Here is a 15,224-nt window from a genome sequence, read left to right on the forward strand (position 1 = left end):
AGGATAATCAGACAATTAATCGTAACCTCAACATATCAGAGTAGGAAAGCTGAGCAATAAAGAGAGGGGTTTTTTTTAACCAGACTATTTATAACTTCTTGGGCTGCATTCAATATGGCTGTTGCTAATTTGGGAAACGTGAGAAAAGAAGTTTTTTTTTCTGAAAGACTTGGTAATTATCTTTCATTGGGAACTGGAGTGTTCGGGTTTAAATTCAACAGTTGAATGTCAACTCATAAATTTTGTTAAAGGAAAGCTATCTAAAGTCAACCCAGCACTTGCTCACGTTCTTTCAAAAGAAGTCTGATTAAAAAATTACATACATTCTTCTGAAAGGGAAAACACTTTGGACATCCTTTACACATCGTGAAGGAACAAGAATGGCATAATACTAAATTAAAAACGGGAAATTCTTTGCAGGACAGTTTGACCTATCCCAAGATTTAGGGCAAAAGTTTGTGTTTTGCTGTCATTTTTTATTAACCTTAAGCTGCAACACAAAGCATTGAGCAAACAGAGTGCTCACTTGTGACTAAACTGCAATGTATGCAGTCAGTAGAGACTATAGGGATGAGTTTAGCAGTGCTTTGTAATGCTGTATTGCCCGATCCTTTTTTGTTTCCTTTAATTGCCATCAGAAGCATCGGTATTTTCCAGAAGAGGCAGCAAACAAATGGAGACAAAGAGTTAAGACAGTCATGGCTGGGGTGAAATTGGTTCTTTTTATTCAAACTTATGAGGAAGCTCAAATTATGTGTAATTATGGAAGACACAAATCAATTATTTTTGGCTGTTGAACTCTTGTTTAATATTCACATTCAGTTTTGGGTTTCTTTCCCTTCCTCCCCTGGTTTCAGCACTCTTTTAGACACCATTTCTGTGCATCCGGAATGGCACTGCATGGCTAACCTTAGGGGTACTGTGCTGGATTGAGGTTATGTTTTGCAGTGGAGCATGGGCTGTGTGTTGAAAGAGTTGCTTGCACTTCCTTAAGGCAATGTGCATGGAATAAAAATAGAATTTTGAGTAATATTTTTATGTCCATTAAAATGTGTGCGTCATCTTCCGTAATGCTACTTCATTGTTTATTTTCTGGTGTTTAAAAACAATTCCCGGCATGAAAGTTCATGAAAGACTTGATGAGCAATACCGCTCTAAATGAAATCTTCATCCCCAAATTCACTGTGGCAGAGTCACTAGATGGTTGATGGGATTTAGGGTAGTCTGCAGACCATTGCTACTACGCACATGCATCTTTACTCCCAGAATTCCCAGTAGCCTGGTCCATCAGAGATACCATGTGGATGGTCACGTAGTTAAAACTTGCTCCTACTGAAGAAATTTCAGGTTGATCACATCACAAAATGAGCTTCCCTGTCAACTGTGTGCTCACCCCGAAGTTTTCTGGTAGAGTCTGTATTTCAGTAGCATCAGTTGGATAAATGCAAATCTGCAAACGTGGGCTGGGGAGGGAGAAAGGAAGAAGAGGAAGAATTTTTCCAGGGAAAGGAAAATAAAATATTTAACAGTGGGGGAGTTCTTACATCATGGTTTATGACAGGCTATTTGCATGCTTCCTCCAAAAAGTATACAGAAAAATCTGTTTTATTTATACCCGCAATGAAGACGCTTGACCATTTTGAACCTAGATATGAGAGTAAACAATTTGCCTGTGTGGAATTGTAACTGTAAACACTGTCTTTGCATCTGCTAACTGGGTGTGTTTTTGTTAGCCTTTGTTTCCCCTCTGTTTTTGTCACATGCACAAAATTACATGATCTATCTTTAGTAAATGTACCCTTTCCCCCCTACCCCCCCCCCCCCCCCGAAATCTTAGACAGATAAAGAGAAGCTGACATGGAAGGATCGTTTTCCAGCCTACTTGACCAATTTTGTTGGCATTATCTTCATGGTAAGCATCACTTGGCAAAGCCTGAAATTTATGGTACTGAATGATCAGATAAAACAGAAGAGATAAAGAGATAAGAATGCTAGTGAAACCATGATGAGTTTATCAGATTGATGTGGTTCTCAACAACTTTTTTCCAGCAAAAACATCCAAACTTTTTTTTTTTTTTTTTTTGGTATCATAAAAACTTTTACAGAAATTGAAGTGCTTGAAGTACTACTTTAGCACTACTCTTAGAAATTGAAGTACTACTCTTTCCACTAAAGAAATAAGCATATCTGAACATGGTAAGGGAAAAAAATGAAGGCGTGGAGGTGGGGATTACCACCATGATCAATGGGACAATACACTGAGAGTGCTCTTGGGAAGTGCTCAGGAAGGCAAGAATGGCATATTTCTTTTCTTTATTTTTTTCTATTTGCTAATAAACCATAATCATTTAAAACAAATTTTGAAGGAAATAATAATTCAAGACAGAGAGGCATTTGGATAAAAAGGTTTAAGTCCTTTCCAAAGCTATAATACACCAGGCTGACTTTGTTCATATGCTTCTGGAGATTTTGATGATGAAATGACTAGTAAAAGTGGATCTGTTTTCACAGTGACTAGGAGCCTTAACACAATTTCTGGGGTTGGGATATGGCCCATAGATCTCATCTGTAAGGCCATGGCTAGGTCTTGCGCCAAGTGTTTACAGTTAAATCTTTTCTAAGGGGCTGTGCTGCTCTTACTTGCAGGTGGGACTGACATTTGCTATAGTGTTTGGAGTCATAATATACAGAATCTCCACTGCAGCAGCACTGGCAATCAGCGCAACCCCATCGGGCCGGTCCAGCGTCAGGGTCACTGTCACTGCCACTGCTGTCATCATCAATTTGGTTGTCATCATCTTTTTGGATGAAGTATATGGCTGCATAGCAAGGTGGCTAACTCAGATCGGTAGGTGCAAGTCCTCAGGTGGTATTAATTGGAGAAGTTGTAAAATGAGAGTACCGGATGGACTGCAGTGCATGATTAACTTCAAACAAGTGAGCAAACCTGGGGAATTTGGATGGGTGACCAGAGTTCTCAGCAGTCACTTATAAATACTGAAGCTTAGATGGATTCAGCTTTAAAGTCTAATTGCTAATCCAGTTATGTGTGACAGAGATGCAGCTAAATTCCTGTGCCTACTCTTGACCTTGACTCTTCTCTATCACACAGTTACTGCATTATTTTTTCTTGCTTGTTTACTTGGCATAAGAGATGTCAAGTAATGGAAAACTGTGAATGCAAAGAAAAACAAGGCAGAAAAATAAAATAATTCCAAAAAGCATGACTGATGGAAGGTCCAGAATTCTTTTCAGTTAAGTTCTTGTCCATCCTGCAAATGATTGTCATGAAGGTCTCCCACATGTGACAGATACAACTCCAGATGCTGGAGTTGTTGCAATGCAGCTGAACAGTGGGATTCCAGGGGACTTACCACTAACCTCCCTGAGGTTATTTTGCTTTACCTTTCTTTGTGTAAAAGGTGGCTGAAAATGCTTTCCAAAGTCCACATTTATTAGGTCATGTAATGTTCCAGGTAGGGCGATTTCTTGATGTTTCTTACACGTGTTCCATTGGTTCCAGAGGTGCCAAAAACTGACAAGAATTTTGAAGAGCGTCTGATTTTTAAGGCTTTTCTTCTGAAATTTGTCAATGCCTACACACCCATCTTCTATGTTGCTTTCTTCAAAGGCCGGTAGGTAATGAAAAAGTCTGTTCAGAGTTTTGGTTCGTTGCTTGAGACAGCAGAAGCAGGGTTAAGACTTGGGTGATGAGGAAGATTCCTTGGGGTGGGTGACAGTAAAGATACCATGGGACGTGTTCTGGTTAACGCAACAGCAATGAGGTTAGGTGCCTATGTGTAGTCAGGTTCTGCCTCTAGTATGATTTCTGAGTGAGAGGGCAATGCTGAGGTGTACTGCTAAGGGTTGTGGGATGCCAGGCAGCATGCAGCTCGCCTGGGAAACTGGGCTGAGGTGGACAGCTGGTGCTCTGCCTTCACAGCTTACTGTCTCCCCTCTTCTAACCTTACCTCACTAATTTACTCTCAAACATTTCTTCCCTGTCATTTTGTTTTATGTTTCTTTTTCCCCCTTCTTAATATATACCTTAGAGGATTTCTGTCAAGATGTGCCTATACTATTGTAGGGCACGTGGCTTGCATTTTTACTGAGCTGCTTGCTCAGTCCATGGAACTTACTTTTTGAAACAAACAGCAAGAAGCTTCCAAGATGATTGATTGCCTTCTCTTTTTTACGACTAGTCATTAGGTGGTCCTGCTCAATGACATAGCATTTCACACAAATGGCTTTGGGAATCAAATATGAGAAATACGAAATCTATACGAAGTTCTTAATTCTAACTTTTGCACTCTAGGTTTGTTGGACGTCCAGGAGACTATGTCTACATTTTCCATTCTTTCCGAATGGAAGAGGTAATTGTATTTCACCCTGCCTGTGCTCTCACCCCATGTGAGCACCCTCTTCCCCTGTTGCACAGGTGCAACATGTGTCCTGATTTCCCTTTCCTCTTTCTGCTGCAGTGTGCACCGGGTGGCTGCCTGATGGAGCTGTGCATCCAGCTCAGCATCATCATGTTGGGCAAGCAGCTGATTCAAAACAATTTATTTGAGATCGGAATCCCGTAAGTAGCAACATTTTTTTTCTCTCTCAAGCACATCTTTTGCAATGTGTCCAATAAACTGTGTGTTCACAGCCCCTTGATATGAATGTAGTTTGCAGGCTACCTGTAAGTCCTCTGCAGTGAGCCTCTATATGCCATATAGTAAATGCTGTGTCCTTTCTGCTCTGCAGCTGCACCAGCATTGCTGTCATTACATCCAGCAGAGCACATCTGAAGAGTTAGGAAATCTATTGTCTTCCTACTTGCTAGCAGTAGGTGCAGTTCTGAACATGATTCAACCATAACGGTGTTTCAATACCTGCACACACTGCGTCTTGGTACTTCTTTTTAGCATATTGTGCTCTTGCACAGTTTATATGAAAGTAGATACAGAGCTCATTGTGTCTGTTAATGTAAAAATGTTATTGTTCCTCATCCACATGAAAAGTGGGCATTGTGCACCGAGTAACATGCTAACTGGATCACTTCCATTTTCCCCAGAAAAATGAAGAAATTTATAAGATACATGAAATTAAAGCGTCGGCGTTCCTTGGACCATGAAGAGCACATGAAAAAAAAGCAGCGTTATGAAGTAGACTATAACCTGGAGCCTTTTTCTGGACTTACACCTGAATATATGGAAATGAGTGAGTGAGGTGGAAAGAGGGCGTCTTAAGCAGAATTATGCTGACTGAATGGGATGGAGAGCTGAGGTTTTTGGACTGTAGGTTTGGAGGACAGTGTATAAGGTGCAGAACTTACGCGCATGGTCTGTTTGGTCTAGGAGAGTAACCCATTTCAGCCAGTCATGGGCTGCTTCGGGGATGAGTTATGCTATCTGGCGATCATGATCCCTTCTTTAGCAGTATATTTTAGATACTTTCTTTTGAGCTATGCGACATGTTACTGTCAAGTGTTAAATAATTAAACCTGAGATTGGGAGGCAGATTCTATCATTTGTTGCACTTTAGATGGAAAAAAAAATCAGTTTAATCCAGATTTGACAGTTTCCTCTGTGTATTCCCACACCAGATTTGTTCTGTTGTTTGAAATCTGACCATAGACCAGGTTGAACTTGACAGATCACATATATTGTTTTGCAAGTACTGCATTATCTTGAGTGATTGATATAGAGTTTATGCACTGGATATCACGCTCTGCATTACTGAGGCTCAAAAGCTGTATTTCCTTTCCTCCTTAAAATCTTGGAGAAGCTGAGAAATCTATTCCTCTTAATGCTGTTATTGACAGTGTCAGAGTTTCCTGAAGTATGAGTCTTAGACAAGCAACTTTATGTAGCTTTTTCAGGAATGACTAGGCAAGAATAACGGAAAAGAATTATGAAATATGCCAATGCCAAAAATTGGCCTTCATAGCAAATATAGTGTGAATTAGAATAACTCAGTAATAACTCCATAGTCGTGTCCAGGACAGACAGGAATTGATCATGTTCCTCCTGAGGCCCAGGTAAGGGGCACAGCACCAGGCCACTACAGGGGCTCTTGTTGCCCACTCTGAAGGGAGAACCTCACCTGGGGCAGATAAGCCGTGGAGGTGGCTGAAGGAAGGGGGAGCTGGTTAGGAGAGCATGGAAAAGATCTTGGCTTCTTTGAGGTGGGGAACAACAGTTCGAGAGAGATGCAGATCTCTCTCTATAAATACACAGAGAGGGAAAGCGTTAGAATGGGTGATGAATCCAATCTGAAGAACAAAGCTAGCACAAAAGCTAGCAAAAGAACCGGCACATACAATCACGGAGAGAGTGGGCTGGCATGCAGAAGGTTTCTAAACTTCAGAAGAGAAAGTTTCCAATGAGCTTAGCGAGAGCTGAAGCCTTGCCACGTGGAGCGTGACAATCCTACGTGGGAGCTCATGCTGCCGCAGGAGGCAGCAGGTGGCAGAAGGGCTGCTGTCATCCCACATTCCTTATTTCAGATGACTCCCACGGTTGAGGCCTGCATGGAGCAGGACTCCATCCTGCTGCAGCACAGCATCCCCTTGCCCCTGCCCTGATGGAGGGACACAGGGGTAGTGAGCAACAGGGCCAGCATTGCTGCGATGAAGTTGTGCTAGGGTCTCCCCTGCCACCATGGTCATTTAGCCTTGCTGGACATCTGCCTGACGCAGAAGATGCAGTTTAGTCTCCCAGAAGATGTTGTCTTATTAGAATCTGGGGGAACTGCACTGACATGATGATGTTGGAACATCTGGACAGCTCTCTAAAAATAGGATTTGATTTTTGTGTGGTCCTGTGTAGAGCCAGGAGTTGGACTCGATGATCCTTACAGGTCCCTTCCAACTTGGGATATTCTATGACTATGTATGCATTTGATGAACACAGATCAATCCATTGACATTCTCTTTTACTTCTCAGTTATTCAGTTTGGATTTGTAACTTTGTTCGTCGCATCCTTCCCACTGGCGCCTCTGTTTGCTTTGTTGAACAACATCATTGAAATCCGTTTAGATGCAAAAAAATTTGTTACGGAGCTGAGGAGACCAGTAGCAGTCAGAGCAAAGGACATAGGTAAGTGCTCATTGCTGCTGTCACTCTCTGCTTGTTTATTCCTGGACTGATGGCAGGATGCTATTGTGCTGAGTTGGTCTCATTAACAGGAAGACATTTATAGGACAATTCAAAACATTATACTGTTGCTTAACTGTGAACTGTCATAACTTACCAAGGCTTTGCTTTCAAAATAGAAAGACCAGTGCTTTAAATCCAAATGAATATTTTATTAGGTAAACAGTGTCATTTTTCAAAGCAAAGCAATCAGTACAGTAGCGAAATATCTCATGTGGCTCTGCACACCAACAGTTCTTCCTGGCAATGAAATTTTCCTGCAGAATCAAATCCTGTGCTTAATAACTCTGGACTGGGCTGGAGAAATAGACTTGGGAATGAGAAAAGACTTGAATGTCTGTGGGTAAGCATGTCCCTTCATCCCTGCTGGAAGGGCGTTTATCCCAACTCATTCCTGAAGCTGGAAAGCTGCAATGAACCTGGCTGGAACTCAGTTCTGTGGCCATACAGCAGCAGCAGACCAGTCCTCCCCTTCCCTCAAAAGCTCTAAAGAAGTAGGCACCTAGGCATGATTTTGGAAGAAAGAGTTGGAATCATTTTGCTTATGAGTCCTTAAATTAGTCTCTTACAAATTATTCTTCTTAATTTCAATACTACCCTAGTTTGGCACCGTCCTAACTCTGTTATCTGAAAAATGTAATTCATCTAATTTTAATGACTGGCACAGCATTCACATGTTTGTCTCTTTCCTCAGGAATCTGGTACAATATCCTCCGTGGGATAGGAAAGCTTGCTGTCATAATAAATGTAAGTAATTCTGCATGAATAAAATTTTACTTCAGTAGGCTGGCTTCTCCATTCTGCTCCATTAGTTTTATCTCAGCTTAAATCTCTCAAATTCAGTGAAAGTAAATGGTTCAGAATTTGGCTAAAATATTAGGGAATTGGACCCAGTGGTTACTTTAAAGTTGAGACGATTTTGTACAGTGGTGCACTGGGGACAGGAAATGACCAAATTTTAGTATTCTAGGGATAACTGAAAATCTGGGTACAGTCTGGCCTCGAAATGCAGTGCTCTCACTCAGATAGCACTGAAAATCGATGAAGATATTTTTAGTTTCTTCAGCACTGAATATCCCATCCACTGGAAAATTTTAGCCTACCTTTATGTTTGCATATTTTACATCATCTTGATTCTTCAGAAAAGTTGTGTTCCCTCTCACTTTCTTTCCACCATGCTCATTTCTAGTATCATAAATAAATATAAAACCACTTTTGTCACCCTCATCTGGCAAAAGATGAAAAGAACAGTTGAATGACAAGCTGGAAACATGTTTCTAATGCAGCACAATAGCAGCTGTGCAGGGTTTACAGCCACACGTCCATGGGCTCTCCTCCTTTCTCCCCATTGTCCTGCGTAGAAATCCCTTAGCTTTGCCAAAAGGTGTCTGTTCTTTTAAGGCCAAACCATTCTAGTGGGTATCTGAGAAACTGCCTTAGTTTGTCTTTACCATTTCTCATCTTTTCCTTTGGAAATAATTTCTCTGTTTTTCTCTTTTTTTCCCCTGTAGTCTCTCTTCATCGTTATCCAGTGTTATTTTCCTTCTTTGACCTATGCACTGTCCCTTTTTATCATAGAACAAGTAAAACATTTTGTACTGTGTTTGTTCCACGTGTACATGAGACTTATGCCAGTGAAAATGTTTTACAACAATGATAAATAAGAACAGCGAGAGTTACGAAGATGTCCATTGACTTGGCTGTCCTGCTTGTTGTGTATGATGTTTTTACAAAACCTTTTAAAATAACCAAACAACGTGGAACTTTTGTGACCGTAGAAATAAAACTGGCTCAGTCTGCTCATCCCTTTACCCCAGTGGAGCTAACGAATATGTAAAATGAATGGGCTTTCGCAGTGCAATGAGAGTTTAGAGAGTCAACTCACTGTAAGTTGTTTGCAGAACAGTAAAGGAAATCATGTAAATAAATCAGTTGGACCTCATGAAGTGCATAGGGGTCAAGTTGTCAGAGGGGCACAAGGAAACAGCAGTGTGTTTTGCTTTGCCTTGATGCTGGGATGCAGCAGCTCCATGCTCTGGGGAATTCAGATTGCTACCACATACAAATCTTAGTCAACATGGAACTGCTCCATGTTATGTGCTGCCACTCAAAAGTGTCAGCAGTAAATACTACCTTGTTACAGCAGTTAATATTCCATTTAGGGGCCTGTTTCTGCAGCAACCCCTATATGACAGCCCCTTATTTGTGTAAGCAGTGTGGGCAAGACATAGTTGATGTGTTGTTAACTTAAAACAGTGCCTGAATATTGCGCTCATTCTTTACTCTTATGGCTTAGGCATTTGTGATCTCATTCACATCCGACTTCATTCCACGCCTCGTGTACCTGTATATGTACAGTGAGAATGGCACCATGCATGGCTTCGTGAACCATACACTATCCTCTTTTAATGTCAGCGATTTTCAAGCAGGAACAGCTCCAAACGACCCCATGGAACTTGGCTACGAGGTTCAGATATGCAGGTATTCTCTTGAGTAACAACTAATTTTAAGCCTTTTACCAGCTAAGAACATGATACATTCCTGGGGTAGACTTTGGTCCCTTGTATTTTCAACATCTTTTGAGCACTTCAGTTTCCTGTTTTCAGGAAAGGAGATAAATAATGATAAACAGCATAGTGATACTTCAAGGGAATAAAATGGTGTCAGTCATGGTATTACATCACAGCCTACTAATTGGATGACAGTGACTTCACAGCATACTTCTCCAATTTCTGTAGCAATTGCTGATGACAGTAATAGCAGCCTGATCTGCACTGGAATTTAAGACTCACTGAAAGTGTGATTGTGCGGGAAATATACATGCCTGTAACAACTTCTACATTTTATTTTCATTTCTAAAGGCAAATTATTGTTTGCATATTTCAGCTTATCAAGCAGTCTTGTTCAGAAATGCTGAAATGCATACTTCGCCTAAATATACATCATCTTCAAAACATGTTTTCTACCTTATAAATCGGGGATGAAAGCCAAATGGAAGCACTTGGAACAACAAAACTGAGAGACTAAATAACAGGGATAAATGGTGGCGAGGAGGAAGACAAACTAGGAGAGGGAAAAAAAAAAAAAAGAAAGAATAATTATTCTAGTATACACTGAAAAATTACACAAACTGATAAGGAAAAAAAATATTTATAGTTTTATTTTTTTAAACCTGTATTCTTTATGAAATGACATAGCAGATTAACTTGCATGGAACGCTAAATGCTAAACGAATGCTGAATGAATGCTAAACAGAAAATTCACCCTGAGATGAAAGAGAAAACCAACCAAAATTACATATATATTAGCTTAGCTTATTTTTAATTTCTTTCGATTTCCTCCTGGTGATCAGAGGATAAATTAAACAGGCAAACACGTTTTTAGCACAGAACTTACAGAAAGAAGTGTTAGGGTGTATTACTGTCACAGCCCAATGCAAAAATGGTAGTTTTCTACTTTCTAATCCCACCCTCTTTCTTTCATTTCTCCCACATTCCAGGGATTTTTAAATCACTTGAAAACAGGGTTCCTTATTCTTCCTAAACATCAACAGGATGCTACTTTTTAAATAAAGTGTATTTTTCTTGGTCCAATTGCTAAGAGGTTATTGTTGATTAGCTCATAGATTTTTTGGAAGCCATAGCTAAGGGAAAATTCTCATGGTCTCTCTATATTTTGGCAGTGATCTTTAGCCAGTCATGAACAAGTATAACGCCATGTAGCACAGCACACATTATGCACTTGAGATCAGTATTTTCATCTTTAAACTTTGTCTGAGAAATAAGTTTGCTAATTAATTTTCATGTGAAGCTTATTTCAAACAACAACAATAACAAGAAAAGAAACCAGACTGAGTTGTGCTGTTTGCTGTCTTTATGTGGAGTTGATTTTACTGTAATTAGAGTTTATATTACTTATAATCAGAGGGTATTAAGATTGAAGACTTCTAATTTGAATAAATCTTAAAGGCTATGGGATGTTCAGCTGTGTCTTGTTTGTGAGAGGTTACTACAACGCCACTGTAAGAGTGAACTTTCTTTTAGACTATTTGATCTACTGTTCAGCCATTCAGTGTTAACTCCTTGTTATGCTAAAACATCTGAATGACATCACTGATTTACTGAGCCTTGTTTTGCAGGTACAAAGATTATCGAGAACCCCCCTGGTCTGAAAATAAGTATGACATTTCAAAGGATTTCTGGGCTGTCCTAGCAGCAAGATTAGCATTTGTGATAGTTTTCCAGGTATGTTATGACTGCAGGCACTTTTAATATGAGAACAAAAAAGAGCTGTGGTATTTCTTCAGCTAAATACAGCAAGCCACCTCTGGAAATAGTCATTAGGCCAAAGAAAGTATCTTCCTTCACAGCTGTTTCTTGCAAAATCAAAGGAATTTGCCCATTCTTGTTCACCTTTCCACATACAGTCCCAGATGTACCCCCAGCAGTGGGTTACTTCATCCTCAGTGATTCTCTGAATTGGTTTGGTGCAGAAACAACGAGCTTAGTGAAGAGGAGAGCACAAAACTGATGCTAATTAGGTCTTTCTAGTAGGACATTACAATGAAGAAACATAAATTTCCTCCAAAATATTTTCTAGACCAAGCCAAGAAATGAAATTTCCAAGACTTCCCAGTTGTATTTTATTTCATTTCTGAACGAGAAAGCAAAACCTGGTAATTTTTCATTGAATTACATTCCTCAATCTCAACAGTCAAGCTGGCTATTATAACACAAGTATTTTAATCCCACCTTGCCTAAACTTGTTTCAATTATTATTTTTTGTAAGTCCTGAGGAAAGTCTTCCCTTTCATGGAATCAAGATTTTAAATCAGAAACGTTTCATGTTTGTTTATTTGTTTGTTTTGCCAGCTTTCATCATTTTACCTCTTGCTTATTTGTTTCTGTCTTGCTGATGTAAAACTCTACCAGGTCCAGTATTTCCTTTTGCTTTCTAAATGGCTCTAACTGTATTTGTAGATAAATCATAAAGATCTGCACCTGGCATTTTTCACTGTTTCTAATATGAACAGGAAGTTGAGGTAAATTTGGCTCAGTATCACATTTGTGGCGTGCAGTTGAGCCCAATTCAAATACTGTCTTTCCTTCGTTCTTTTTTCTCAGCTACAGTAAAATGACCCCTTCCCCTGTAGTCATCCTTTCATTTGCTGGCTGACATTTTCTCACAATTTCATTTTCAGAATTTGGTCATGTTTATGAGTGACTTTGTTGACTGGATTATCCCAGACATTCCCAAGGACATTAGTCAGCAGATTCATAAAGAGAAGGTTCTCATGGTGGAGGTCTTCATGAGAGAAGAGCAAGGGAAGCTGCAAATGCTGGAAACCTGGAAAGACAAGGACAAGAAAAAAGGTGAAAACTGTAACAATCACAGCCCCAGACTCTCCCTGAGCCACAGTGGGAGCTTGTCCTCCTGTCACTCGTATCCTGTTGATGTATAGAAGAGGATGGAGTTGAGTGTGTCGGGGCATTCCACTGGTACATAAGCCATCATGTAAAGGGCAGGACTTGAATAATGGACAACCTGCTGCATGTTGAAGGATGTGCTGCCATTTTGCTCCCATCTTTGTGAGAAACACCCTTCTTACAAATATGGAGGACCACATTCTATTTCTGATAATGTTTTATGTTTTTCTTTTGCACAAGCAGTAATGCAGGGAATTTTTATATTTCATTATTAGATAACACTATTTACACTGGTGTGCATTGGTAAGACATACTTAGTATGTCTTAGAGATATTCTCTGAGAATTTGACCTTAGACTATTAATTAAATCATTAAAGCTAAATTTTAATTAACGATAATACTACTAATTTAAAATATTTTTGGAGCCCCAGGCTTGCAGCTCTGTCAGGAAACTTTATAGAGTATATCAAAATCAGCTTTAGAGTGTGCCCTGGTATTCCTTTTGGCTGGAGAGGAACCATATAAAGTTTACCAGACTTACTTGCTCTCAAAGATACGGTTTAGCTCTGCTGGCAGACATCTGTGTTTGAACCTGCAGGTCTGAAACAAAGCTCCCATTGAGTTTTAGGGTCAAATACATGCCTAGGGCACGTGTGGTTGTCTGCTGCATGCCTGAGACCTCCACTGGGCATTGCTCTCTTCACAAGCATCAGGAAAGTGGATCTGGAAAAGATCTCCTTACCAATGCATGGCTGATGTGGTGGAAGCTGCCTCGGTGCCCCAGGCTGTATCACCTGTGTTGGAGTGGTCCCCAGAGGCTCCTCACCCATAGCAAGGCAGCAGCAGCACAACTTTGGAGATCTTCCCAGCAGGTCGATTACTGTGGAGCATTTTGGTAAATGCCCTGAATTAATGAGCACATGTAGAGTTACAGTGAGTTAACTGCCCTGCCTAGTATGCAGACACCATTCTTGCTGAGGGGAGTCCCTTTTTCCCTTTGTTTTAGCACATCTCTTTCTTAGCCAGGTTTTTCTCTGTAGCCCTCTGTTCTCTGCAGGAGAAGGGAGCCAGTTGCCCTTGCAGACTTTGTACTGCTGAATGGCACTTTTCAGAGGCTATGCTGGAAGAGTAAATCCAAAACACGTACCACTCAGTGTCTTCAAGGGAAGTTTAGCCTGCACTGGGGCTACAGGACCAGACCTTCAGTTAGTTACAGAACTTCTCTGTTGTCTTAAAATACCCTATCTTTTATACATGGAGCTTCCTTAAATACAAGTCTAAAATCCTTCCTTAAGAAGCCTATCTAAATCTCATCGGTTCGACTCTTTTTAAGTATAGTACATCTTAGTTTTGCTTTGTCAAATGATGAACTGCACTTCCAAATAATATTGGTGCAATTAACCTCATTTCTTTTATCGCTTTGTCTTGTCCATGGCACTTGCATTATGAATATAAAACTGAAGAATAAAATAAAAAGTAAAGATTTCTTTAAAGTCTAACTACTGTATGGTTTGTTACAAAACCAAATGTCAAGACTGTTTCCAGTAGTTGTTTCTTTATTCTTTTCCTTCTTTCTTTGCCAAACTAATTTAAAGATTAATGCCAGAACTTAAAAAAAAAAAAAAACCAACAAAAAAAGCCATATCTAGCTTTTGATATATTTATTTGTTTTAAGGTATGTGATAAACTTGATATTTTTCTGTAGTCTGTCCAAAGAAGGCACCAGAAAAGATATTATGTGGAAGAAAGAAAATGGTATTAACCAAATATTCTTGAAGCTTATTTAAAATATTGATCCAACCAAAGATTTTTATTAATAAAGGGCTTATATTTTGTTAACTCTTGTTTCTGTTGTATTTTGACTTGCAGGAATGTCACTATTTTTTAAATTTGTAATTTATGATAGCTTACTCCTCTAGGGCCAAATCCTGCCTGATTTATTCACACTATAAGCATGAAGCCTGGCAGTAAGTATTTACAAGGTCAGGCCCGTGGACTGCAGTAAGTGCAAATAAATTAAGCAGAATTTTGTCTGTAAATGCTATAGAAGCGTTCTTTCTCTCATTCCGTGGTAGCCCAAAAGATCAAGAAGAAAGCTAAACGTGAACTACCTATTCTGAAGAGACATTTTATGGAACTTCCTCTAAGGGAATTTCATCTGTAAATACTGATCTGAGAGTGTTCCCAGCTTAATACTGACATTCCTGTAAATGCTAGAACTATATCCTGAACACATACTTATCAAAAATTTGCATTATTTGCTGAAATCATGAAATGGTAACAGTGGCTTATATTTTCTTTTGTACAGTAAATTGTTTGAAATGGAATTTTGTATATAAAAACTGTATTACTACTTAGATAACTATAAAACTTTCATGGAATCCTTTTTTTTTTAAGAAAAGTAAATATATTCTAAATCTGTTTTAGTTCTTTTTTTTTTTCTTTTCTTTTCTTTAAGCATTTATTTGAAATAAACTTAAACATGCCAGAGCTGCTTCTGTGGGGTAGGCTCACTTCCCAGTGCTCCTTGTGCTCTGAGTGCACACAGCGCTATCTAATCTAACAGTAACTACTGTTAGATTGGAGAAATGTAGTAACTTGTGGTTTTTTTTTGCATAAAAATGGATTATTGATGCTCTGCAGTGCTCCTTAT

General features: G+C 39.5%; 1 protein-coding gene across 4 annotated transcripts in view; it reads left to right on the forward strand.

Annotated features, from left to right (window-relative positions):
* The window catches only part of ANO1 (anoctamin 1), a 73,108-nt gene extending 58,116 nt beyond the window's left edge, over nucleotides 1-14,992 (forward strand). For 3 of the 4 annotated variants that reach the window (XM_004941530.5, XM_421072.8, XM_004941531.5), the window contains 11 exons: nucleotides 1,838-1,912; nucleotides 2,647-2,848; nucleotides 3,524-3,635; nucleotides 4,316-4,373; nucleotides 4,482-4,582; nucleotides 5,063-5,208; nucleotides 6,936-7,088; nucleotides 7,840-7,892; nucleotides 9,442-9,626; nucleotides 11,284-11,389; nucleotides 12,346-14,992. In XM_004941530.5, the coding sequence (XP_004941587.3) occupies nucleotides 1,838-1,912; nucleotides 2,647-2,848; nucleotides 3,524-3,635; nucleotides 4,316-4,373; nucleotides 4,482-4,582; nucleotides 5,063-5,208; nucleotides 6,936-7,088; nucleotides 7,840-7,892; nucleotides 9,442-9,626; nucleotides 11,284-11,389; nucleotides 12,346-12,606 (1,452 nt within the window). In that variant the 3' untranslated portion in view covers nucleotides 12,607-14,992. Of the gene's footprint in view, nucleotides 1-638; nucleotides 717-1,837; nucleotides 1,913-2,646; nucleotides 2,849-3,523; nucleotides 3,636-4,315; nucleotides 4,374-4,481; nucleotides 4,583-5,062; nucleotides 5,209-6,935; nucleotides 7,089-7,839; nucleotides 7,893-9,441; nucleotides 9,627-11,283; nucleotides 11,390-12,345 lie in introns of all 4 variants that reach the window. The other variant, XM_040701776.2, reaches the window with a different exon arrangement.
* Nucleotides 14,993-15,224: the final 232 nt, after the last annotated feature.

This window comes from Gallus gallus, chromosome 5, assembly GCF_016699485.2.
Source record: "Gallus gallus isolate bGalGal1 chromosome 5, bGalGal1.mat.broiler.GRCg7b, whole genome shotgun sequence".
NCBI classification, from domain to species: Eukaryota; Metazoa; Chordata; class Aves; order Galliformes; family Phasianidae; genus Gallus; species Gallus gallus.